Below are 25,578 nucleotides of genomic sequence, written 5' to 3'. Positions count from 1 at the left end.
AAAGATAGTATATGCAAAGATGTTGTAAAGGAAGTATATGTTGTAAAGAAAGATCCCAGCTGGTAAAAAAAATGTATGTGTCCTTGAAGAAGACATGGAACAGCATCAGTGTTATCTAATATACATATATCCTACCTACTATGTTTAGCCTATCTGCAACCATGGTGATTACAACACCAATAACACTGACACTAAACATTACAAGCGCTTTCATGTCAAATAGAAATACTGACAGTAATTATTTCATTCAAAAGTTCCATTTATGGCGTTCAGGTAGCATGGCGGTCTATTCTATTGCCTACCAACATGGGGATTACTGGTTCGAATCCCAGTGGTACCTCCGGCTTGGTCGGGCATCCCTACAGACACAATGGGCTGTGTCCGCGGGTGGAAAGCCGGATGTGGGTATGTGTCCTGGTCGCTGCCCTAGTGCCTACTCTGGTCAGTCAGGGCACCTGTTCAGGGGGGACGGGGAACTGGGGGGGAATAGCGTGATCCTTCCCCACACTATGTCCCCCTGGCAAAACTCCTCACTGTCCGGTGAAAGGAAGTGGCTGGTGACTTAACATGTATCAGACATGTGGTAGTCTGCAGCCCTCCCCAGATCGGCAGAGGGGTTGGAGCAGCAACCGGGATGGCTTGGAAGAATGGGTTAATTGGCCAAGTACAATTGGGGAGAAAAAAAAGGGGTAACAAATCCATCCATCCATCCATCCATCCATTATCCAAACTGCTTTATCCTGCTCTCAGGGTCACGAGGATGCTGGAACCTATCCCAGCAGTCATCCCCCCCAAAAAAGTTCCATTTATAATGGTTATTAATATAAATGTGCAACATGGTTGCCTGCTGTAATGTTTTTCAAAAAGATTTGCTGATGTCACATTTGTGCACCTCCTGTAACATCTGGTGGCGCTGAGGAATAATATGGCCCTGCCGGACCCCTGCAGAGTTCTGTGAGGCTTCAGTAGGCCTGAGACATCTGTGTGTGTTGGGCCTGGCTAGACAGGAACATGTCTATGAGCTACCCGTAAGCTTTCAATGAAGTCCTACACAAAGGCCTGTTTGGCACGTAACTTGGACTTTCATGAATAAATACACATTCAAAAAATACAAAGTAAAAAAAATAAGTTATAAAAGTACATTTAAAAAAAAAGTCTCCTGTTGTAGCTGCAACATTCCTGCTACCGCCTGTCATGAGAGAGCACGTAAAAAAGAAACAGATTAGGGCCAGACGTGAGAGCTGTAATTAGATCTCTGTCCAACTTCTCTGTGGCTGTCCTGCTTTGGCATATCCTCTTAGGAACAACATGAAATGAAACAATAAGAAGATAAAATAACAAGTAGGTGCTATTTATAGACACACAAACTGAGCGACTAGCCCCCAACATGACAATATACTCGAATGTCTTGTGCCAACCAGTAAATGAATACATTGTGGAGGCATCCCATCTTGTTCTATAAAGAGACACACAATAGGCAAATCTGGAAACCACATGATACTGACACCATAAAAGATGGGACCCAAGAAAACTTTTACTGGGAGGGGCAGCAAATGATCCACCAAATAGTCACTGGTCTGTTGTGGTTTCAAACCTCTTCCAGATGAAGATGTTGTTGTATAGTTTCTGTTTTTGAGGGATACAAATGAGCTGTGAGAACAGACAAGGTCTAACAAAGGTTGAAACACATGTTGGAGACCACAAACTAACCATAACCATATCTGCCACAAACCAACCAAGACTCTGTGATGAAGGCTAAGAGCTCAATAGCAAAGCAAGGTCACCAATGATGGTTAAAGTAGTGGTTAAAGACAAAAATGCTTTAAGTTATATGTTGTAAAGATAGCTCCCAGCTGGTAAAAAAAAGAAAAAAAGTATGTGTCCTTGAAGAAGACATGGAACAGCGTCAATGTTATCTAATATATATCCTACCTATGTTTAGCCTATCTGTAATCATGGTGATTACAACACCAGTAACACGGACACTAAACATTACAAGTGCTTTCATGTCAAATAGAAATACTGACAGTAATTATTTCATAATGGTCATTGTGCTTTCCTGATGTAAATGTGCAATATAGTTGCCTGCTGTGATGTTTTTCAAAAAAATTTGCTGATGTCACATTGGTGCACTTCCTCTCACCTTTGGTGGTGCTGAGGAATAATATAGCCCCGCTGGACCCCTGTAGAGTTCTGTGAGGCTTCAATAGGCCTGAGACATCATTGTGTGTTGGGCCTGGCTAGACAGGAACATGTCTATGAGCTACCCGCAAGCTTTCAATGAAGTAACTTAGGGTGTACTTACACAAGGCGCTCCGTACCATGCCCAAGCACATTTGACAGCCAAAGTCCAGTTCGTTTGACTGGTGTGATCACTCTGTACCGCTTGAAGAGGTGGGCTCGGGCATGGTATGCATCTACTATCATCACTAGCCATGCCCAAGCATGGAATCTGAATGCTATGGTGTACATTATGCGGCTGTTCCATTTAAAAAACCTGTTTATGCATGCAGCACAATTCACTGAAAATTGCTGTGTTGCATAATTGATAAATCTCTAAGACATGTGAGAAGATCATGTGTCACCGTGCCCAAAACGACTCCAAATAGGTCACAAGGTAAATAAAATCATGAACACCATTATGCTATGCAAGAGCACTACTCTTTAACACAAGAGGTTGCATCGTGATGACATAAGCATGCTCGGGCCCAAAACACAATGTGAGCACAGGCCAGCGGGGGAGTGGGGACAGTCGTCCTCAGGCACCATACAAGATGCGACTGTGCCTAGTGCGAGTAAGCCCTTAGACTTTCATGAATACGTACACATACACATACAGGTATGTTAAAGTACCCAAAAACTGATCATTAACTCTGGTTATATATCAATCTCTTGGTACATGCAAAATTAACAACTGCTCAAAACCACTCTAAAAGATGTAAATTGTTGGATTCTTTTCATAAAGTACCAATCACTGTTTTGTTTCAGTGGATGAAGTTAGGGACCTTAGTATTACTGTCTGTCATGCTTCTATAAACTGCAAAATTATCATCATATTGATATCACCACTATGAAACCAATGCATCTTTTTCCACCATCAAAACAGCACTATTGTTTCACCTCCTCATTTTACCTCAGATAACCGAAGTGGGATTTGTATTTGACAGTCGAGATCAACATTTCACTAAATAATTACAGCAAAATAGGAGAGAAGTACAAATTCAAGTTCTGGCAACAGTGCAAAAATTCAGGTGATGTTATGGAAACAATCATTCATTTCACATTCTCTTAACATGTGTTGGTAATGAACTATTCCAAAGCCATACATACACATACAAACATTTTTGAAATCCCGTATTGCTTTTTCATGTCCTCTTATCTCATCTCACAAGCTTAAGAGATATTTATGAGGATATTATATATATATATATACACTACCGTTCAAAAGTTTGGGATCACCCAAACAATTTTGTGTTTTCCATGAAAAGTCACACTTATTCACCACCATATGTTGTGAAATGAATAGAAAATAGAGTCAAGACATTGACAAGGTTAGAAATAATGATTTGTATTTGAAATAAGATTTTTTTTACATCAAACTTTGCTTTCGTCAAAGAATCCTCCATTTGCAGCAATTACAGCATTGCAGACCTTTGGCATTCTAGCTGTTAATTTGTTGAGGTAATCTGGAGAAATTGCACCCCACGCTTCCAGAAGCAGCTCCCACAAGTTGGATTGGTTGGATGGGCACTTCTTTGAGCAGATTGAGTTTCTGGAGCATCACATTTGTGGGGTCAATTAAACGCTCAAAATGGCCAGAAAAAGAGAACTTTCATCTGAAACTCGACAGTCTATTCTTGTTCTTAGAAATGAAGGCTATTCCATGCGAGAAATTGCTAAGAAATTGAAGATTTCCTACACCGGTGTGTACTACTCCCTTCAGAGGACAGCACAAACAGGCTCTAACCAGAGTAGAAAAAGAAGTGGGAGGCCGCGTTGCACAACTGAGCAAGAAGATAAGTACATTAGAGTCTCTAGTTTGAGAAACAGACACCTCACAGGTCCCCAACTGGCATCTTCATTAAATAGTACCTGTTAGAGCCTGTTTGTGCTGTCCTCTGAAGGGAGTAGTACACACCGGTGTAGGAAATCTTCAATTTCTTAGCAATTTCTCGCATGGAATAGCCTTCATTTCTAAGAACAAGAATAGACTGTCGAGTTTCAGATGAAAGTTCTCTTTTTCTGGCCATTTTGAGCGTTTAATTGACCCCACAAATGTGATGCTCCAGAAACTCAATCTGCTCAAAGAAGTGCCCATCCAACCAATCCAACTTGTGGGAGCTGCTTCTGGAAGCGTGGGGTGCAATTTCTCCAGATTACCTCAACAAATTAACAGCTAGAATGCCAAAGGTCTGCAATGCTGTAATTGCTGCAAATGGAGGATTCTTTGACGAAAGCAAAGTTTGATGTAAAAAAAATCTTATTTCAAATACAAATCATTATTTCTAACCTTGTCAATGTCTTGACTCTATTTTCTATTCATTTCACAACATATGGTGGTGAATAAGTGTGACTTTTCATGGAAAACACGAAATTGTTTGGGTGATCCCAAACTTTTGAACGGTAGTGTATATATATATATATATAGCGTTTTTTCTTTTTTCTTTTCAGAAACCGTCAATGGTGTTAACAATGGTGTTGCTCAACAAATGAGGAGCGGAATATCAATATAGATGTAGGAAAAAAAACAACTTTTAATACATGGCAGTAAAAGCTTGTTTCATGCGTCGCACACTCCTCAGTTACTAATAGCATTAGCAGCTGAGGAGTGTGCGACGCACGAAACACACCTGTACTGCCATGTATTCAAATTTTTTTCCCTACACGTAGTGTATATATACACACACACACACACACACACACACACACACACACATATATACAGCAGCTGATGAGTGCGAGACGCACGAAACAGGCCTGTACTGCAATGTATTAAAATCTTTTTTCCTGTATCCGTATATATATCACATTTAATTGGCCTGCAATGCACAAGGAACACATTTCGCTAAATAGGCCACTTTAAACAAAATACTGTGAATGAGCTTATTTGAAATTGCAGAAGAGAAATAAACAGATTGAATGTTTCAGTGGTGTACACTTTTGCCAAGGGCTCTGGTTAAAATTAAGGCTTATGGTAAACTGAAGACTTCTCTGATCTGCACTGATCTGTCTTCTAGCTAAAGTTTTACAATGTGGTCCTAACATGCAACGTGGTCTCAACATGCCTGCAATGCAGTTGCATTACAGGCCGGGTTGGAGCAGTGTCGGAGCTACTCCTCCCTTCAGGCTAAACCAGGCCGCTCTGCTCCCACTCCACTCAACTCAGATACCCTCGTCTTTTATTAACAAATGCAGCAACGTGGTGCTCTCATGGCCTTACCTCGAGATATTTCCAATGATAACTTGCTTGCTAGCATGCACGGCTCAGCCTCCTGTGAAGAGCCATCCATCCACAAATGATAAGGAGCTACTATTTCTTGCAGAGCACTGCTGACGACAAGATTTTATAAAGTGAAACAAGAAGTTAAAGGACAAATATATAACTCCAGTCTGTGGTTCTGGTAAAGTTTTAAATAACCTCTCAAGTTATCTGGATTCTAGATCAAAATCCAGATGTTTCGACAATACACTGACATTTCTTTTTCCACACCCAGAATTAATATTATAAAGGAAGAGTTCTAATGGCAGATTCAATCTTTAACTTGGATCCTGTCTCGCCCTCACACATGCACTCTCCTCCAATATACTCATGTTCATTAATATGCTCACGGCTGGCTTCCTGTTGCTCTTTGACCTTTCTGACTCTTACCATCAGCTAGTCATAAAGTAGAGGACATGCCTTTCATTCCAGGCTCAGTTTTCTTCCTTTGAGCCTTTGCTGGGGCACCACCTTCATCATCATCATCATCACCAGATAAACTACTTTTTCATTCAAATTTTTACTCTGAAATTTTGATTTAATTTCTTTTTTAAACGAGGGAGATATTTGACCCTTAATGACATGGATAATCTAAAGGCTTCGTATTTATTTCACTGGATACAAAAATAGCTATATTAATAGGCTCGGTAGACACGTCCTCTTACAGGACCACTTTTCATAATTAAAATGTGAATAAGAAAAAGGCTGGCGGTCCATAACTTTTTTTTTTTAACTACAACAGTATCTGTTTCTGTTTTGGCTGTAAGGAAGATCTCAATAAAAGACGCCATTCAAAAGCGCTGGATCATCAAACCCCTGTCAACAAGTCATCAGACCCGATTCAAACGCTGTCACTACTGAAATAACATCTGTCAAAAGAGAGGGCTGACTTAAGGGGGCTTCCAAATACAATAGCGAGACGAAGAGCAGATAATTTTGATGACAGTATCTGATGGAGAAGGGAGAAAAGCACACACAATGAGAGGAGTGACAGTCGAGTTTTGGCCCAGAGCTCCCTGAGCATCTTTTCCCCCCTGAGATGCAGCCATGCTCACATGTGATGTGATCATATGGCTAACAAGGGTGGGAAATGCCAAGAGGCCTGCTGGCTCTCAGTACTTGTGACACCACACGGAATTGTTATAAGTGTCATTGCAAGCATGCGGTCAGTGCTTGAGCTGATGCAAATGCGTCATCAAAAGATCTCATGTCACAATAATGTGTTCTGAAGAACAGAATACCGCTCATGGAATAAACATTGATCAAATTAGAGCACCCATCTTCGTGGATGTTTTTTAACGTATCTTGAAACAATTTGCCCACCACAGCTTGTTTTTTACAAGTCACTGATAAGCCAAAATGTCATATTTAATCAGTGTGTGGTCAAAACATTGTGGAAGAGGTTGCAGATTCCTCAAGTTGTACCCGTGCGGTTACATATTATTTGAACATGTTGCTGCACACAATGCGCTCCCGGTACAGCACAAGGTGTCCCTGCACATGTGCAGAAATACTTTATTATCAGGCTTTTAATTAAAAAAAAAGTTTCCTGTTGTAAGCTGTAACATTCCCGCAATCACTTATCAAGACAGAGCGGGTAAAAAAGAGCAAAATGAGGGCTGTGAGATGTGAGAGCTGTAATTAGATCGTGCTGAATCGCTTAACCTACTTTTCAGACCTTCCCTCTATCACGTGAAACTGCAGGAGACATTTAGTAGTAGTACTCTGACACATCTTCGACAAGGCCTGGCAGAAGATACACATCACCTGGTGCTTCCCACTTCAAAACAGAGGTTAAGGCCCAGGGCAGTGACCCCAAGTCACCTAGAATTTGGTTTTTAGTGGAAATATAGTGTCTTCTTGCCTTTGAAAAGAGGAGTGTCAGTATCCATACCAAATTCGAAAGTCAAGAGAATAGCAATATGATGTGATGCAGAAAAAGAACATTCAGTTTGCAGCAATGATATACTGTCTCTGGGAAAAGTGGCATATGTTAGTGGAGATAAGACAAGAGTATTTGTATTTGTGTGTGTGTGTGTGTGTGTGTGTGTGTGTGTGTGTGTGTGTGTGTGTGTGTGCGCACAAAAACACGTTATACAGTGCATCTGGAAAGTATTCACACCCCTTCACTTTCCCCACATTTTGTTATGTTACAGCCTTATTCCAAAATGGATTAAATTCCTTTTTTTTCTCATCAATCTACACACAATACCCCATAATGACAAAGTGAAAAAGGTTTTGTAGAATTTTTTGCAAATTTATTTAAAATAAAAAACTGAAATATTGCATGTACATAAGTATTCTGATCCTGTTTCCACTGATCATCCTTGAGATGTTTCTACATCTTGATTGGAGTCCACCTGTAGTAAATTCAATTGATTGGACATGATTTGGAAAGGCACACACCTGTCTATATAAGGTCCCACTGTTGACAGTGCATGTCAGAGCAGAAACCAAGCCATGAAGTTAAAGGAATTGTCTGTGGACCGCCGAGACAGGATTGTATCGAGGCACAGATCTGGGGAAGGGTACAAAAAAATCTCTACAGCTTTAACGGTCCTGAAGAGCACAGTGGTCTCCATCATTCGTAAATGGAAGAAGTTTGGATCCATCAGGACTCTTCCTAGAGCTGGCCGCCCAGCCAAACTGAGCAATCGGGGGAGAAGGGCCTTGGTCAGGGAGGTGACCAAGAACCTGATGGTCACTCTGACAGAGCTCCAGCATTCCTCTGTGGAGATGGGAGAACCTTCCAGAAGGACAACCATCTCTGCAGCACTCCACCAATCAGGCCTTCATGGTAGAGTGGCCAGACGGAAGCCTCTGCTCAGTAAAAGGCACATGACAGCCCGCTTGGAGTTTGCCAGAAAGCACCTAAAGGACTCTCAGACCATGAGAAACAAGATTCTCTGGTCTGATGAAACCAAGATTGAACTCTTTGGCCTGAATGCCAAACGTCACGTCTGGAGGAAACCAGGCACCTCTCATCACCTTGCCAATACCATTCCTACAGTGAAGCATGGTGGTGGCAGCATCATGCTGTGGGGATGTTTCTCAGCAGCAGGAACTGGGAGACTAGTCAGGATCGAGGGAAAGATGAATGGAGCAAAGTACAGAGAGATCCTTGATGAAAACCTGCTCCAGAGCGCTCAGGACCTCAGACTGGGGCGAAGATTTACCTTTCAACACAACAATGACCCTAAGCACACAGCCAAGACAACGAAGGAGTGGCTTCGGAACAAGTCTGTGAATGTCCTTGAGCGGCCCAGCCAGAGCCCAGACTTGAACCCCATTGAACATCTCTGGAAAGACCTGAAAATAGCTGTGCAGCGACGCTCCCCATCTAACCTTACAGAGCTCGAGAGGATCTGCAGAGAAGAATGGGAGAAATACTCCAAATATAGGTGTGCCAAGCTTGTAGCTTCATACCCAAGAAGACTTGAGGCTGTAATCGCTGCCAAGGGTGCCTCAACCAAGTACTGAGTAAAGGGTGTGAATACTTATGTACATGCAATATTTCAGTTTTTTATTTTTAATAAATTTGCAAAAATTTCTACAAAACCTTTTTCACTTTGTCATTATGGGGTATTGTATGTAGATTGATGAGAAAAAAAGAAATTTAATCAATTTTGGAATAAGGCTGTAACATAACAAAATGTGGGGAAAGTGAAGGGGTGTGAATACTTTCCAGATGCACTGTATGCTTTCATATTTGAATTACCAACTATTCAACCAAGAAACTACCAACTACCAGTCCGACTTTTATCCACAGTTATTCGATTTGAAAGGTGTTGTAACATGTACTGTTTATTAAACAACGTAAAACTCACCTCCCCTGTAAGTACTGTGCATTAATAAACCTTAAAGATGCTCATGCTTCTCAGCTAAGGTATCTTAATTTTCCATTACATTGTAAGCCATACGGAGACTTTAACTTTAATTTTGGTTATAAATATACAAATGTAAAAAAAAGAAATCCATAAAAACGATTTTTAGAAGGGGAGGATTTTTTTTTCCTTTGGTATCCTCTCTTTTGAAAGAATTCACCTTTCCTTTCCATTCCTCTAATATATAAATACACATTGATGTATTATTTAAAGAAGAGCTGTTAGGGGGAACTAACTAGCGAGACTGAGGTCTATTTTAATGGACTTGGGCCTCTGTGAACAACTAAGTCATCACTAATACATGGGCCAGTACTAAAGCAAATGTGCCAGAATCATAAAAAGTGGAACATGCGAGTACTATAATCCCAAAGCTGAGCGTATACAGAGAAATTCCTGCATGTACAAAACTCATGTATGGGCGCGCGCACACACACACACACACACACACACACACACACACACACACACACACATACACACACACATACACACACACATAAATCAGGAAAACATTTCTGAACATATATAAAATGAATGATATATATAAAATGCTCATTAAGGGACTACACATGAGTCTGAACTGAGGTATATATAAGGTGTGGAAATAAACAAATCTGGACTTCAGTATTAGTGGCCTCAGTTGCAATATCCCCAGACATCCATCAACAACCATTAAATGCCCTCTCTGTCGAGATGTCTGTCTGTCTACCATTCTCTCTTTTACAAAAAGCAATCATCCCTCTGCTTGTAAGACAGCTCTGCAGTGGAGTGGAAGAATAGAGGATGCATTATCATCTCCTCTTCCATACTGATGGGGATCTGGGATGACACTGCAGTTTCCCTTCTGCTGCATTCTTACCTGTCCTAGGTGAACAACCTTCAAAGCTTTTTTTGCAATTCCTTAAGGAATACATATGCTATACCGACATGTTGACAAACACAGATGTACACACTGAAACAGGGGCGCAGTCAAGAAAACAAATGTTACCCTTTTATTTTACTCACTAAGTTATTCACGCACTAATTCTGTTAGCCTGTCAATCACTCAGTCCATCAGTCAGTCACTCACTCACCTGCAGGCTGACTTTCTCGGGAAGTCTTTCCAAGCACATCCAGGGCTTTGAGGCTAGAAAACCTGATGTGGTCACTGATGGACCGCTGCAGCAGCACCAACCTCATTGAGCGGGACATGCTTGCCTAAATCCTGCATAGACCTATCCCTCACTGAACCCTTCAGCTCTTACTACACTTTCTCGTCCTGTGCCAAGTAAAGGTGGTCTCAACTAGGTTTGCTACTCTTTTTTTGGGGCCTGTTCGGATCAGGTTTGGTTCAGTTCTGGACTTCTCTCCATTCCAAGCAGACAAGTTTCTAAACCTAGTTGGCACTGAGGGGTTTTTCCTCTCTTCCTTGGACTAGGCTGCTCTGTTTCAGGCTGCTTCGCGCTGCTCTGTCTTGCTGCAGCGAGCATCAGTGCGGTAAATGCTAGGACACATCCAGTCACTGCTGCACTGCTCTCATATTCTATTCCGGCGATGTGTGTGTGTGTGTGTGTGTGTGTGTGTGTGTGTGTGTGTGTGTGTGTGTGTGTGTGTGTGTGTGTGTGTGTGTGTGTGCGCGCGCGTGCATAAGTGAGTGCTTTCTGACAGAAACCACAGCACTTATAGTGTTGTGAATATCTGAGCGAGTGAGAGTCACAGCCACACGTCTACATCTTTTTTTCACCAACATCTTTTCACTGTCTCACTTGACTTCCTCCGTTCCCCGTCATCTCCTCCATCCACCACCGCACATTTGCTGTTGCAACAGAGCCGGCTCACTGCAAGTTATGTAAACAGATGCCCAGACAGCCCCACCTGCCAACTAAACAACATCCAAACCAGCACCACCTGTCCTTGTCCAAAGACAGACAGAGGAACAGAGATAACACAACAGACATCATAAGAGAGGAAGGGGCACAAAGAGGTCAAGAAAAGGTTGTGAAAGTGATGCAAAAAAAAAAAAAGCAACGTTGAATGACTAAGAGGACTTATAGAATTGTGAAGGAGACCTTAAAATGTCACTGAAAGGTGAGAACTTAAGGTCATCAATGAGCTAATTCACTGGCTATATAGTGAAGAAGAATTATGTTCAATAGCTGTAATGTAGTTGTAAGATGGATGGCCTTAGTATCTATCGCCTATATAGGGTTTTATTGTATCATTTTGACAGCATGTGGCAAAAATAGAATTTCTAGCAGACTGCATATTGAAATGTGAATATAAAAATTCTAACTAGAGCTATTTAGGAGTATTTCTATGTATTTTTTCTGGCTCTTTCTGATGCTCATACATTTTTTTTAAGGTTACTTTTTGGCATTTTTTATTAGACAATGACAGTCAAAGGCAGACTGGAAATGGAAGAGAGAGAGAGAAATAGAATGAGAGGGGCATGACATGCAACATGCAATGAGAGGGGTATGACATACAACAAAGATCACCAGCTGGAATCGAACCAGTAACGGTCATGGCCATATGACCATGTGTAACCATTGAGGTATGGAGGTGCCCCGCTCAAACATTTTTCCAACAGCACAGACATGCAAATTTCTTTTGTCAGAAAAATGTGTGTGCATGTGTGTGTATGTGTGCGTGTGTCTGTGTTTGAAAGAAATCATACACACATCCAAACACAGAGGAGGTCCACCAGGGCCTTCTCTGCAGGCCCTACCATTTTGGAGAGGTGTAATTTTTAGTTACGAAAATTTCATAAATTATCAATTATAATTTTATTGTTAAAATAATTTATAATAAGTTATTACAACTATGTATTTGATTTTTTAAAACTGTTTTCGTTCGATTTTACTTACTATTATGACCATAAACCCCTTATTTGGAGCTGGAATGTGATGCCCCTGCCTTTGCCTGTGCTTCATACAGGGCCTGCTATGTCCTTGGTTGCAAGCACTGCTCTTAGAAAGTGTAATCGGCACAGAGCAACAACAAAATTAACCAATCAAAATTTTACTTGTGGTGACTGTAACACCCCTAGGGCCTGCTAGAAGGCCCCAGGTGATGCCTTCATATCAACCAATAAGCATAGGTATTTCTTCGTGCCATGGGGCGTGTAAAGCACTATAGCCTGCAACTGTTGGGAACCGTGAAGGGCGGCTAACAAAGAAATTGACATCGTGGCTGATTTGCTTCAGATTCCATTTTCCAGGCGAAGTTTTCAATTTATAAAATAAACATCTGAAAGGGAGAGACCAAGACCTAAACCCGAAGGGTTCACGCAGGTAGGCAAGGGCTTCATGAGGCATACTGAAGCCGAAGGTGCTTGATTGTTTCATCAGAAACAAACGAAGGATGGATTTTGTTTTCAAATGATTGGTGAGTCCTGCTGTATTTATTATCTAGAGAGCTGAGTTGATCAAGATTGTTGTTGAAAATGGTTGAATTTGCTGCTGCGAGATATACGGCCTAATTTCTATCTTTCAAAAAAAAAATCTTTTCTTTATTGTCTTTATGCATGCTCAATAATCCAGGGAAGGAAGTCACAGAAAGTTGAATCTGTTCATCTGGATACAACGTATTTCCTTTATTGTTGGCTGATTATTGAGCAACATGAGCAAATGTCTCCTCCATGATTCCCACTACGTCGATAGCGATTAACCAGTTGATCGCATTGGCCATGCTGGTACATCACATGACATTCAAAAAAACAAAAACCAAACAAACAAACAAACAAAAACCAAACAAAACAAAACAACAACAAAAAACGCATCTAGGCCATCAAAAGGCCAGTTGGAAGTTTTGCTAATGCATTTGTCTTAGTGGGAAAAATGACTGGGTTTTCATAGTTTCAGCTTGTTGAGCCAGTGGTCTGAGCACATGAGTTTAAATGTGTCAGAAGGCGATTTTGTAATGGACTAATTTTTATGTGGAATTAATGACGGAGTTTGCATATTGTTTTGATTTCAGTGGAGCTTGAGTGCTGGCGATGAGTGCGCTTTCTGTGTGTGTGTGTGTGTGTGTGTGTGTGTGGTGAGGTGACGTGAGGTGAGGTGATCAATCTAACCTCTGAAGGCCCAGTGCAAGACCACACGGTCCGCTACTACCCAAACAGGATTACATCATACCTGCAGACTGTATATGTGAAACGTTATTGACTGAGTGTACGAGTTCATCTGGGTATACAGTATTTATGGATGCAAACAGTGTCCTATTTTCCGAGAGTTGTGTAGCTTCCAGATTTCAAGCCGTCACATTCCCTTCACCCCATCGCTCCAGGCAATGCGTGCACTTACACAATTCTGGATTTACCTCTCTTTCAAAGTTGTAAAAAGCAGAAAAACAAGCATCCATTAAGAGAGTATCACTAATAACAATCTTCTCTCTCCCACCTGTTTGGATCATGTGAAATCTGGATCAAATTGTTGTTTTCATGTTCATTTGCATGTGTGTGTGTGTGTGTGTGTGTGTGTGTGTGTGTGTGTGTGTGTGTGTGTTTGTGATTGTAAGGACTACCATCTGAGTCACTCAATTCAATGCAACAACTGAGTGTAGCCACCAATATCCTCTGTCTCTGCCGCTGTCTCTCTGTCTCTGTCTCTCACTGTCTGTCCCTGTCTCTCCCTCTCTCTGTCTGTCTGTCTCTGTTTCTCTTACCTGTAACCCATCATAAGAGATGGGACACAGACTGTAACCTGGATGTGAGGCCTTAATAGGAAAAATGTTCTGAGGGGGAGCTGAAGGTGGGGGGTGGGGGGCAGTCCAAGGAAAACAATGGGGTGTTCATACTTCAGGAAGTAAGGCCTTGCCAAACGCCCCTCTGTTAAACAGTGTGTCAGGAGTGTGTACCAACAGCTAACACCATAGCGGAGAAGAGAGAGTTACCTGCCAACACACTGACCTAGAAATGGAGGAAACAGGGTGGGGGTGGGGGGTTGGGGTAAAAAAAAAAAAGGCAGCGTAGTGCATGTTTGCAGAACTTCAAACAGTTTATGTAAACAGAATGAGATTGTAGCTGTAAGAATCACAATGCCTCTGAAAGCTAATGCGCTATATTGTCTACAACACAGCACATGCCAAAAATATGTCTGTATATTTAAGTGTGTGTGTGTGTGTGTGTGCACATGTGTCTGTGTGTGTGTGTGTGTGTGTGTGTATTTAAGAGAATGAGTCTCTATGTGAGCATCTGCTTGAGGCCTTACTTTACTATCAAAGAGGCACCCCCCTTACTCTGTATCCGTGTCATACATGGTTATTTAATGCCTAGACTGATGGAAAGTCTAAATTTGACCATGTAGGGCACTTGTGAGACAAAGTAGCTTTAGATTTTTGGGTTTTTTTTTTTTTAAGGACAACATAATAAATAAAGGGGTTACCACATAGCGGGTGTGCTACAACACTTAAACCCAAGTAATATGTGTGTGTGTGTGTGTGTGTGTGCGTGCGTGCGTGCGTGCGTGCGTGCGTGCGTGCGTGCGTGCGTGCGTGCGTGCGTGCATGCAAAGGCACATGTACACACATCCAAAAAAATACAATGGAAAATTGAACCTAACAACTGACAGATCCTTCTAATCCTTCTAGCCATCCCACTCCATCTTCCCTGAACACCCAGATGAAGAAATGTGTGTGTGTGTGTGTGTGTGTGTGTGTGTGTGTGTGTGTGTGTGTGTGTTGGAGGGGGAAAAGATAAAGGGGAATAAACAAGCCAGGGAGTGACAAGGCCTGCTGGGTTGAAGCTGATAAATTAGCCCAGAGAAAGCATGGACATCTCTCACCATCAGCTCTGGGAGATTTACAACCTTCTAGTTGAGAATGAAGGCAGTTGCTGGATCAGATTAGACGGGGCGTGGGTTTGAAGACCAAACGAGCTTCTTGCTATAAGAGTAGGGGAGTGATGTCATAACTCTTGTACTTTAAGCTGCCTTATACTTTCAGCTACAACCTGAATTATCTTCATCCCTTTTATGAGAGAGGGGTCATATTTACATAGTAGAGCAGTATTGTGATGAAATACAATATAATTTATTTTATTTAATTCGTTTTATTTTATTCATTTTGTATTTCTAGATTGTATCTAATGGTAATTTAGAAAAGTGCAAAAGACATTCTGACCTAATTACAAATAAATTAGGTCAAAAGACATTCTGACCTAATTTATTTGTAATTTTCTGGAGTTTTTTTTTTTTCCTCCACTTCTGAAATGTAGATCTGCTGAAAAGTGTTAGCTGAACTAAAAATAACAACTTACTCCCTCTAGGCTGCACTTTTCTTTCTTACAGCAAGGGCTTTTGTTGTAACTCTGGGAGTCAGGCGAGCTGACTTCCTGTTGTAAATTCCTCTTCATGAAGTGGTTTCCTGTTCTACGGCGATGGATACCCAAAGAAGCTCTCAAAAATCAGAAAAGACCAACTTTTTTTTCTTCTTACTGTGAATAAATAGAAAGACCGTGGAACATATGGAAATAGAAAAATGTGGAAACAATAAGCAACGAACGACAACTCATGGGTAATTAATTAATGATAAGTAAAGGTAATTGCTTCCAAAGAGGAATGACGATGTTGCATCTGTAACTTAATTCAATGCTGAGGTAAGAAATTGAAAGAAAAATGGATTTGAACTCCTCGTGCTGTGCAGAGCCTCACACTGGACGGCTGGCGGAAAGTGTGTCAGACAGGAGAGGAGAGGAGTGGGAAGATACGGGGAGATGTTGGGGCTGACAGACTGATAGGAAGACCAGGAATGTGGCCTTGCAAAGAGTAAATCTAACACTATGTATGTAGTGATAAAAAAACAGAATGATGAGTTAGACTCAATAAATGAAAAAGGAACAAGAAACAGGAAAACAGCCATAGGGAAGTGTTGACTTGGCTACAAGGCTGTGCGAGCTTCATTACATCTGTAAAAGGACTCTTTGAGATAGGAGCAATGTCCACAAAAGGCACGTGACTGCAGGGTTAAGTACATAAGAGAGTGTAAAAGTAGTATGGGTCAAAAGTGAGAAAAGAAAGTTGGAAAATCATTCTGAGAACTACAATCAGACTGTGATTGCCTAGGGAAAAAGTAGCCTCAGAATAAAATGTGGAAATTTGTCCGCTGCAGGGTGTGAAGTTGATCTTTGCAGGAATTGAGGACATTGTCTATTTAAGGAAGAACAAAAAAAACTGTCACGTTTCCTGGATGAATAGGGATTCTCAGATACCATCTGTGTTGAAACATCCCTGGTACTTTCCTCTGTAAACATTTAAAATATGGTTCTTTCAACTAGAATTAAAATTACAGCAGATGCCACCCTAATGAGAGTTAGATTATTTACTTTGAAATTTAAAAAGTCAGAACCTACAAATCAAACAATAAACAGAATACAGTAGAAAATGTGAATCATTTTGGGTTTGTCATATATTAAAAATTTTCCTCTTAAATACTGACGTCCAATTTTTTCAATTGCAGAATCACTTTAGGAGCTGCTAAAGGTGGTCTTTTCAAAGCGTCACATTTTACCACAATTTAGTGTTTCCCAGGGTCTTGCCACAGTTATAACTTTGTGAGTCAGAAACAGGAAAATAATTTGCTGTATTAGTACACAAAAAGTGTGTGTGTGTGTGTGTGTGTGTTTGTTAAATAAGCTTTAAAATAGCTTTAAAGACAGATAATGTGTTTGCTGCTCACAACTGAGTTCCAAGAATAGAGAGATGATTAGCAAAGTGGAAACAAGGAGCTCACAGAGAAAGGGCAGACAAGTTAAGCATTTGAACCAGATGGAGAGATAAAGAAATGAAGGGGCAGAGGCAGTGATTAATAGGAACAACCAAGTAGCCCAATGTCAGGACTTAAACAAACCTTGTGGCGCTATTAAATCACTCCCTCTCTTCCAGCACTCCACATCTACAGCATCATGAACGCTGTAGATCTGGAATGTGTCTATAACACCAGGGGTCCGAGCAAAAAGTCAGTCTATAAGTTTGACTGTTTCTCTGCATTTATGTGCATAATTGTGGTCTGTTTTTATAGTCTTATTGGTTTACATTTATGTTAACAAGGGAAGTCACAAAACAGTGCTTGAAGCTTCCAATTGAGGAAAGAAGACAGGCTCTCATTCTTACAATAAGGAATCTGAACCTAAATCTAGGCCCTCAAACCTGTGGCGATGAGACAGAGACATGAAGACAAAAACTTGTTGTGACACTAAAATTGCTATTCTAATTGTCATTTTAGTGAAAATGACTGTAGAGCTGGATAACTATTTTGGCTGAGTTGTAATCTTATCATCTGCTCCTGTAACATTCCAGTTTTCCTAAAGGAACTACTAAAGTTTCTGACAATCCAATCTAATCATCAAGGAGAGAAAAAGTGTTACAAGTAAGAACTGCCTGGAAAGAACAGAGTGGGTGAGGCAGGTCTTAATCTTCTCAGTCACTGGAAAACAAGAAAATGCTTTTTGCCAGGTCACAGTGCTGACAGTGTAAAGATCACTGCTGACAGCTGCCACTTTCACCCACATCTGACTGGCCTTTGAAGCATCTTGAAGGTACAGCCCTGCATATTCAGGAGTTGGCCCCTCAGGTGGACATTAGGTGACAGGAAGGGGGTTGGATGCCAATAACTCAACTGACAGGGCACTATAAGCCAAGGAAAATGGGGCCAGGAAAGATTGTTATCTAATATAAAAAGAGCATCAGCAGGCCCGTGTATAGAGACTAAATATGTCAATACTCTAAACTCCCATCTTATCTACTATTGAGAGCAAATTGAAATAAGAGATATCTCACTAGTAGCTGGCTGAAGGGAAGCTAACAACGATAATCCTTATACATCAGACTACCGGTTGTATATCCAACTATTGCTATTTAAGCTCCCGCCCCTTGGATTGTCTATGCACGGTCCTGGTTAACTAAGGCTCATACTGTACTACCCAATGTGCCACATATTGTTCTTTCTTTGCTGTTCAAATGCAACTTGTTAAAATGTTAGGTGCAACTTCATTTCTTGCTTTATGTTCTAAAGCAGAACATGTGTACATATCAAGAGTGGTAAGATGCACAGGCATGTTAGTTGTAATGGAGATAGAGGGATTCTCCACTTTAACTAGAAAGAGGTTAAGAAGGGTAAAGGTAAAGAAGGGATGACAATGGGTTTGGAATGAGAGTGGAATGGGAGATTAGAGTCCCCCACCTTTTTTTCCCTTTTTTGTCTTTTTTTTCTTCTTCAACTGGGTGTCATGGTCTACATTCACTATTTCACATACTGTCAAACCCTACTATCAATAATTTAAAAAACTAATAAAATGAATACTGCAAATACCCAGTTAACTTCATGGAACGTCAAAGGTGCCAACAATGTTACTAAAATTAACAGAATTATGTTGCATTTACAGAATCTCAAAGCAGACTTATAATTTTTACAAGATGCACCTCTGCCCCAACGATATATTAAAAATTAAGCGTGGGGGGTGGGCGAGCTATATCACTCAAAATTTAACGTGAAAGCTAGAGAAACTGCAATAATAATTCATAGAAACATCACTTTTGTACCTCGTTACACTGCTCCTGATCCAAATGGACGCTACATAATAGTATCTGGTCACCTTCAAAATGTTCCGGTAATTCTGGAAAGTGTATATGCCCCTAACTGGGATGATCACAATTTCATAACCAACTTTCTTGCCGCTTTGCCCAACATTGAAACTCAATATATATTATTATCGGAGGGGATTTCAACTTTATCCAAGACACCACTCTCAACAGGTCATCTACAAGGCAGCTAAAACTCTCACCTTGTGTGCAAACCAGCTAGGCATATCCAATCCCTGGAGATCTAGATTCCCATCTGCTAAGGCCTTTTCATTCTTCTCAAAAGTGCGCCACAGTTACGAATCAGCTTTTTTTTCTCTTAGATGACAGGCTCTTATCAAAAGTTCAGGCCTGCAACTATCACTCCTTTGTGATCTCAGACCATGCCACCACTTCCATGGACATACACCTTTCTGGCAGTTTCACCGCTCTAAAACCATGGTGATTATACTCACTTCTAATATCAGACAAAAAAATTCATCCAGTTCCTTAATACACATAGTACAACTTTAGAACTTTAGATATAAATAATATGCCTGATATATCTAAGGGAACTCTGTGGGAAACATTCAAAGCATATCTATAAGGCCAAATAATTTTGTACGTCTCACATGCAAGAAAGGCCGATACAGCCAAATTATCCAAGATCTCTGAAAAAATATTCCAATTAGACCAGCAATATGCAAGTGCCCCCTCTCCAGGTTCTTATAACAAACATCTCTGATGACAAACAGAATTTGATTTATTATCAACAAAAAAAGGTTGAACTACAGCTGCTCAAATCAAGGCAGAATTTTTTTAAACTGGAGACAAAACTAGCAAATTACTTGCTTATCAAGCTCGCTCTGAAGCAACCTCCAGGCTAATAAATAAAATAAAATCATATACAGCCATCGCCCTTTCAGACTCTAAAAATATTAATGAAGCATTCTGTGATTTTTACTCTGACCTCTACACTTCTGAAAGACCCCTAAGCATTTGGGACCATGATAGTCCTCTTGACCAGATCTCCTACCCAATTGTAGATCAAGTGATCATGGAACAACTTGGAGACAACATATCGGTACTTTGGATCAAGGAAACCATAAAAACCATGCAAGCCGGCAAATCCCTTGGGTCTGATAGGTACATGGTGGAGTTTTATAAGAAATTCTCTACTCTAATATCTCCTTATCTACAGAGCATGTTCAATGAATTATTCTTGAAAGGTCACATACCAGCAACACTCTCTCAAGCCTCAATAACTTTACTACTTAAAAAAAACAAAGAACTTCTTCTCTGTGGCTCGTACAGACCCATCTCACTTTTGAACGTGGACCAACAAATACTAGGGAAAATCCTGGCAACGTGCCTTCAATAAGTCATTACACACATAATCTTTCCCGACCAAACAGGATTTATACAGGGGAGATATTCTTAATTCAACACAAGAAGACTGCAAGATATAATTGACTCCCCTGCATCTGATTCACCTGAGGTGGTTGTCTCCTTAGACACATAAAAGGCCTTCAACAGGGTAGAGTGGCCATATCTTTTTATGTTCTCAAAAAAATTGGTTTCATTGACAGTTTTACCTCTTGGATTAAGTTACTTTACTCTTCCGCTGTTACACCAGTATTCATGCAGTCTCCCTTCTTACCCTCACATGAGGAACCTAACAGGGCTACCCACTCTCTTCTTTACTGTTCGCCATTGCAATCAAACGACTGGCCATCTGGCTCCAAAATGAGAAAAGATTTGAAGGCATAGAGCAGAATAACACTGTGCATAATTTATAGCTATATGCGGACGGCCTGCTATTATATGTATCTAATTCAATCTCCTCCCTTCCCACAATAATGTCTATCCTGGAGCTATTTGGATCATATTCAGGATTAAAACTTACAGAAAAGTGAACTTATCCCCAAAATCCTCCTGCAGCAAAATTACCCTCTTCTCTTTTTCCTTTCATATTGGCAAAGGATGGATTCAAATATCTGGGCATTTTCATAACAAAATCCTTTTCCTTTCTCTTCAAAAAAATTTTCTCCCATTATTAGAAAAATGCAAAGTAGATCTACCACATTGGTCCACTTTTCCCTTGTTGTTAGCAGGTTGAATTAACTTAGTCAAAATGGCTGTCCTACCCTCATTTCTCTACCTCTTCCAAAATATTCCAGTTTTCATTAAGAAAAAGTTTTTCACCACACTTGACCAGAACATAACAGCCTTCCGTTGGGGCAACAAAGCATGATAAATTAAGAAATCGTTCCTTCAACATCCTAAAATATCAGGGGGTGTGGCCTTTCCAAACTTTACCCGGTATTACTGGGCTAGTAATATTCAAAAATTACCTCATAGGTCCAGCAATATAACCTAAGAGGACTTGCCGGTATCGGCTCATTTGGAAAGCTTGAATTCGCAGATCTGAATTCCTTGATCTGCTCTCAACTTCCACTCAGTCAGAATATTAGTCCAGTTCCTACTGTCACTCATACACTAAAAATGTGGTCCCAATTCAGAAAACATTATGGCTTGCATAAATCCTCTACGCTATCGCCTGTCACTCATAATCGCCAATTCACTGTATCATGTACCAATCCCACTTTTGAGAAATGGCCCAATAAAGGAATCCAATCTCTAAAAGACCTCTATTCAGGTGGATTTTTTTTTCTTTTTCGAATGTGTCAAGGAAATTTGAACTTCCTAAATCCCACCTCTTTCATTATTTTCAAATTTGCCACTTCACACAGAATCAGTTTCCACACTTTCCAAACTGTCCCCCTAATTCACATATTGATTTAATTCCTGGACTTGATCCTAAGGTCAAAAGCTTGATTTCAATATTTTATAAGAAGATCAGATGCATTAATCCTGAATCCCTCATTAATCTGAAGACCAAATGGGGACAAGAACTGGGAATAGACATTTCTGAGGAGCAATGGAAAATCGCTCTCAAAAAGGTTCATTCATCTTCCATCTGCGCATGCCATAATCTGCAGCAATTCTAGACAATACACAGCACTTATGACACAAATGCTAGACTTGAAAAAAATATTCCCAGATGTAAGCGATGCTTGCAACAGGTGCAGCCAGTCCCCTGCTAACATGACCCACATGTTTTGATCCTGTCCCAAACTGTCCCAAAATATCACTATATACTAACAGAGGCCACTTTTTTTTCTTTTGCCACAAGTTCAGCAGCAGCCTGGAGGCATCCTGAGGTTCGAACCCAGGACCTTCTTGATGCAACAAAACAGTGCTAACCACTGGGCCGTCCCATGAAATTGATCAGTTTACAATCGAGATCTCAATCTTCTCTCTTCTATCCTCTTTTCTCTTTACTTACTTTTTTGTCCCTGTTCTTTCATTCGTTTAATTTACACTTATTACTTAATTACTTCATTTTTGTTATGGTTTGATTTAATCGAACTTAATTGACATTATTTTTAATAGCATGCCCAATGGTGTGGGAATATGATGGGGGATCTTGGATGGGTCTGTGGGGAGGGCGGGTAGGGAGCAGTAGGGGTGCTGGAGTTGGGAGTTAATTATTTACTCCATGGATTGTATTGTTTGTATTTGAAAACTGAAAATCAACCTTGTTGTAAAAAAAAAAAAAAAAAAAAGAGGCGCACTCAAACAGAGATCATCAACAGTACAGATCATGGCCTTTGGAAACTTTGTGTAGATCACTGGGGTGCTTCCATTACTGTGGAGATGGTAAAATTAAACCTAAATAAGCTGTCTTTCATTGCATTACAGCAGCAGCCTCCAGGGCATGGCATGTGATGTAACACTGTCACAAATGTGTCATTCCCAGGGCTTAAATGGAGGATATACAGAGGGGGCTTTGGAGTGTCACAATGAACACTGGGCTTTGTATTCGACTAAGTTCCCCAAAACTCCACAAACTCCTGCCCAAATCCCCCCACGCCCTGGGCTCCACCACATAGATGCAGAAATGGTTACATAACTTGCTTACAGGAAGCAGGACCCATTTAAATTAAATGATGAAAAATGACTAAGAATGTATGACCCCTTTGAAATGAACTCTGAGCATTTTTGTAAGCTTTGGGCCACTTGTAACAAAAAAGGTTTCAAGCCGGGCTGTCTGTTGCCAAAAAGGTAGTACACACTCACGCACGCACGCACGCACGCACGCACGCACACACGCGCACGCACGCACACACACACACACACACACACACACACGTCTTCCTCAAATACACATTTCCCATGAAAGGTTTTCAGCAAGTGGCAGTAATTAGAGAGAGCGAGTGAGTGAAGGCTCCCAGCAGGCTTTGAAACAGCAGGGGGTAATATGACAACCTCCCCCAACGTACAACTACCCCTCTAGTATTGTTTACCAGTGGACTGATGACACAGGGGGGTATTTAATGAACATTGCTCCCCTGCAGATTGTCTGAAAGTGGGTCTGTCAATCCATAGTCTCCTGATGACCGTCCACGTTGTCAGCCCACAACCGGCAGAAAGGTCGGACGCACAATGGAGGAAGCAATCAATACAGATTGAGCTGGTTCAGCAAACAGCGATCCAGAGTCTACTAGGTGGCTAATGGCTAACAGAGCACTGACATAACACATCAGTACAAAAAAAAAGGCTATTCATTAGGAGGCAGCCATTGGGACAGACAACGAAATGACTAATGATGAGCCACTCAAAAGCAGGTTGAAATATTTTTGTTGTGACCATACATTTGTATGAATGCAGGTGTGATGTTTATGTGTGTGTGTTGTGATCAAAATTTGCGATAAAATGTATAAAGTACAAAATTGTCTATCAATATGCAGATTTTAAGCATTTACCTTACACTCTAAGTCAAAGTCACTTACAATGTGTATGTCAGTACATTAAGTATAAAGTAACTTAGAGTACAAGAAACCAAAAAAAAAAGAAAAGGGATGAAGCGATACATAAATAAGAGTCAGAAGTTTAGGGGATATGACAAACTACTGTATCACACCAGCACAGACCCTAGTCATAAAGAAAATGCTTAGCAATAACTTATACTGTAAACAAACCAGAAACCCCTGACCAACTAACCACAGACACACACACACACACACACACACACACACACACACACACACACACACACACACACACACACACACACACACACACACACAAAAGAAACAGTAAGATTCAAGAGGAAAATGGAAATCTTGAGGTGAACATCAAAACAGAAGAATGAGACAAGAAGTACAACTTACCTGATTTTTCTTTCTCAGGAATGGTGGAAATGGTCTGCCAAAGAGAAGACAGAATTATATTTAGATGCCGCTCAACATACAGGATGTCATTTTAAAAGATGAGCTTGAAAAATGCATTCGTCTAGCTAACTGCCTTTCATTTTAGTAGGACATTAGTCCTTCTACTCTAAAGTAGGTTAAATGTCTGAAATTGCACCTGTATTAAATGCCAAGAAGAACCCACAAATGTGGATATGTGTGTTTACTGTTTTATGACTGCTGTAGGGCATGTGTCTCTGCAATTAATGTTTGCCTTGCCTTGGTTGTGTATCAAAAAAAAAAAAAAAAGGTTACGGCAACAACAATTCATGGACATCAAAATCCACACGAGAGCAAATAAGGCAAATTCTTATCCAAATAAGTGTGTGTGTGTGTGTGTGTGCGCGCGCGCGCGCACGTGCATGCATGCGAGTTAATATTTTGTTCCGTTTCTGTGACTGCACATGTATCCTTATAATGGTATTCTGAAGGCATTTGTTTGTCTGCAGTACACATTACCATAAATCCTGTCTCAATTTAGGGCAATACTAAGGTCTGAATAAACACATTTATAAATAAAAATTGGTAGACACACACACGTGTGTGCATGTGTGTGTGTGTGTGTGTGTGTGTGTGTGTGTGTGTGTTTAAAGAGAGCAGCGGTCAACTGGAATGCAGAGGTCCTTCTTGTCTGACTTTTGACCTTTAGGCTGAACCCTAAAGGCTGAACCCTGACCTGTTTAAACCCACAGTCCCCTGGAATAGATCACAGCAGGAAAGAGAAGCAGAGAGACAGAGGAGGGGAAGACATCATTTCACATCATTTGTACACTTTGTCAATTCGAAAAAGTCACTGGCATTACAAAGGGCAAAAATTACACCCCTGTCTCTCTCTATCGTATTTTTGGGGAGATTTCTGCTTTTCGTTCTACCTCTTAGCCCTATATTAATATACCGTCATGCTGCGCTAAAGCATGTTTACTCTTCAGCTCTTACCCACTGGGCATCACAAATGAGATTCAGACCAGCCAGCATCTCATCTCATGTAAGGTCAGTGTTTTACCCCCCAATAGCTTCCAGTAGCCTGGGGTCAGACCTTTTGCACCATATCTCACTTAAGAAGCATGTCTCTCACTTGAGAAAGCAATTCTAGGCTTGTCGTCAGACCAGGCTTCTCAGGAGAGATCCGCACTGAAGATATGCCCTGTCACCATCTTCTCACAAACAAAGGAAAGGATGGAACTATGAAAGTCCATAAGAACCTCTGTTTGTTCGAAGGCTAAACATCTTTGATTTGACAGGAAAGCTCCTTATCTCACTATAGTTTGAAATAACTTGAGTGATTACTGAGCAATCGGGAATAGTAACAGGAAATAAAGAGACATCACCCCTCCGACTGACCGACTGACCAGATGAGTCCTCATGCC

At 40.8% G+C, this 25,578-nt stretch overlaps 1 protein-coding gene across 2 annotated transcripts in view; it reads right to left on the bottom strand.

The window, feature by feature from the left end:
• dlc1 (DLC1 Rho GTPase activating protein) overlaps positions 1-25,578 on the bottom strand; it is a 122,727-nt gene that overhangs the window by 61,407 nt on the left and 35,742 nt on the right. For both annotated transcript variants that reach the window (XM_056280979.1, XM_056280980.1), the window contains exon 5: positions 24,134-24,167. In XM_056280979.1, the coding sequence (XP_056136954.1) occupies positions 24,134-24,167 (34 nt within the window). The remainder of the gene's footprint in view (positions 1-24,133; positions 24,168-25,578) is intronic.

This window comes from Lampris incognitus, chromosome 5 (assembly GCF_029633865.1).
Source record: "Lampris incognitus isolate fLamInc1 chromosome 5, fLamInc1.hap2, whole genome shotgun sequence".
In the NCBI taxonomy this organism is placed as follows: domain Eukaryota; kingdom Metazoa; phylum Chordata; class Actinopteri; order Lampriformes; family Lampridae; genus Lampris; species Lampris incognitus.
The sequence above is the reverse complement of the archived record's forward strand: the minus strand, read 5'-3'. Positions and strand labels throughout refer to the sequence as shown.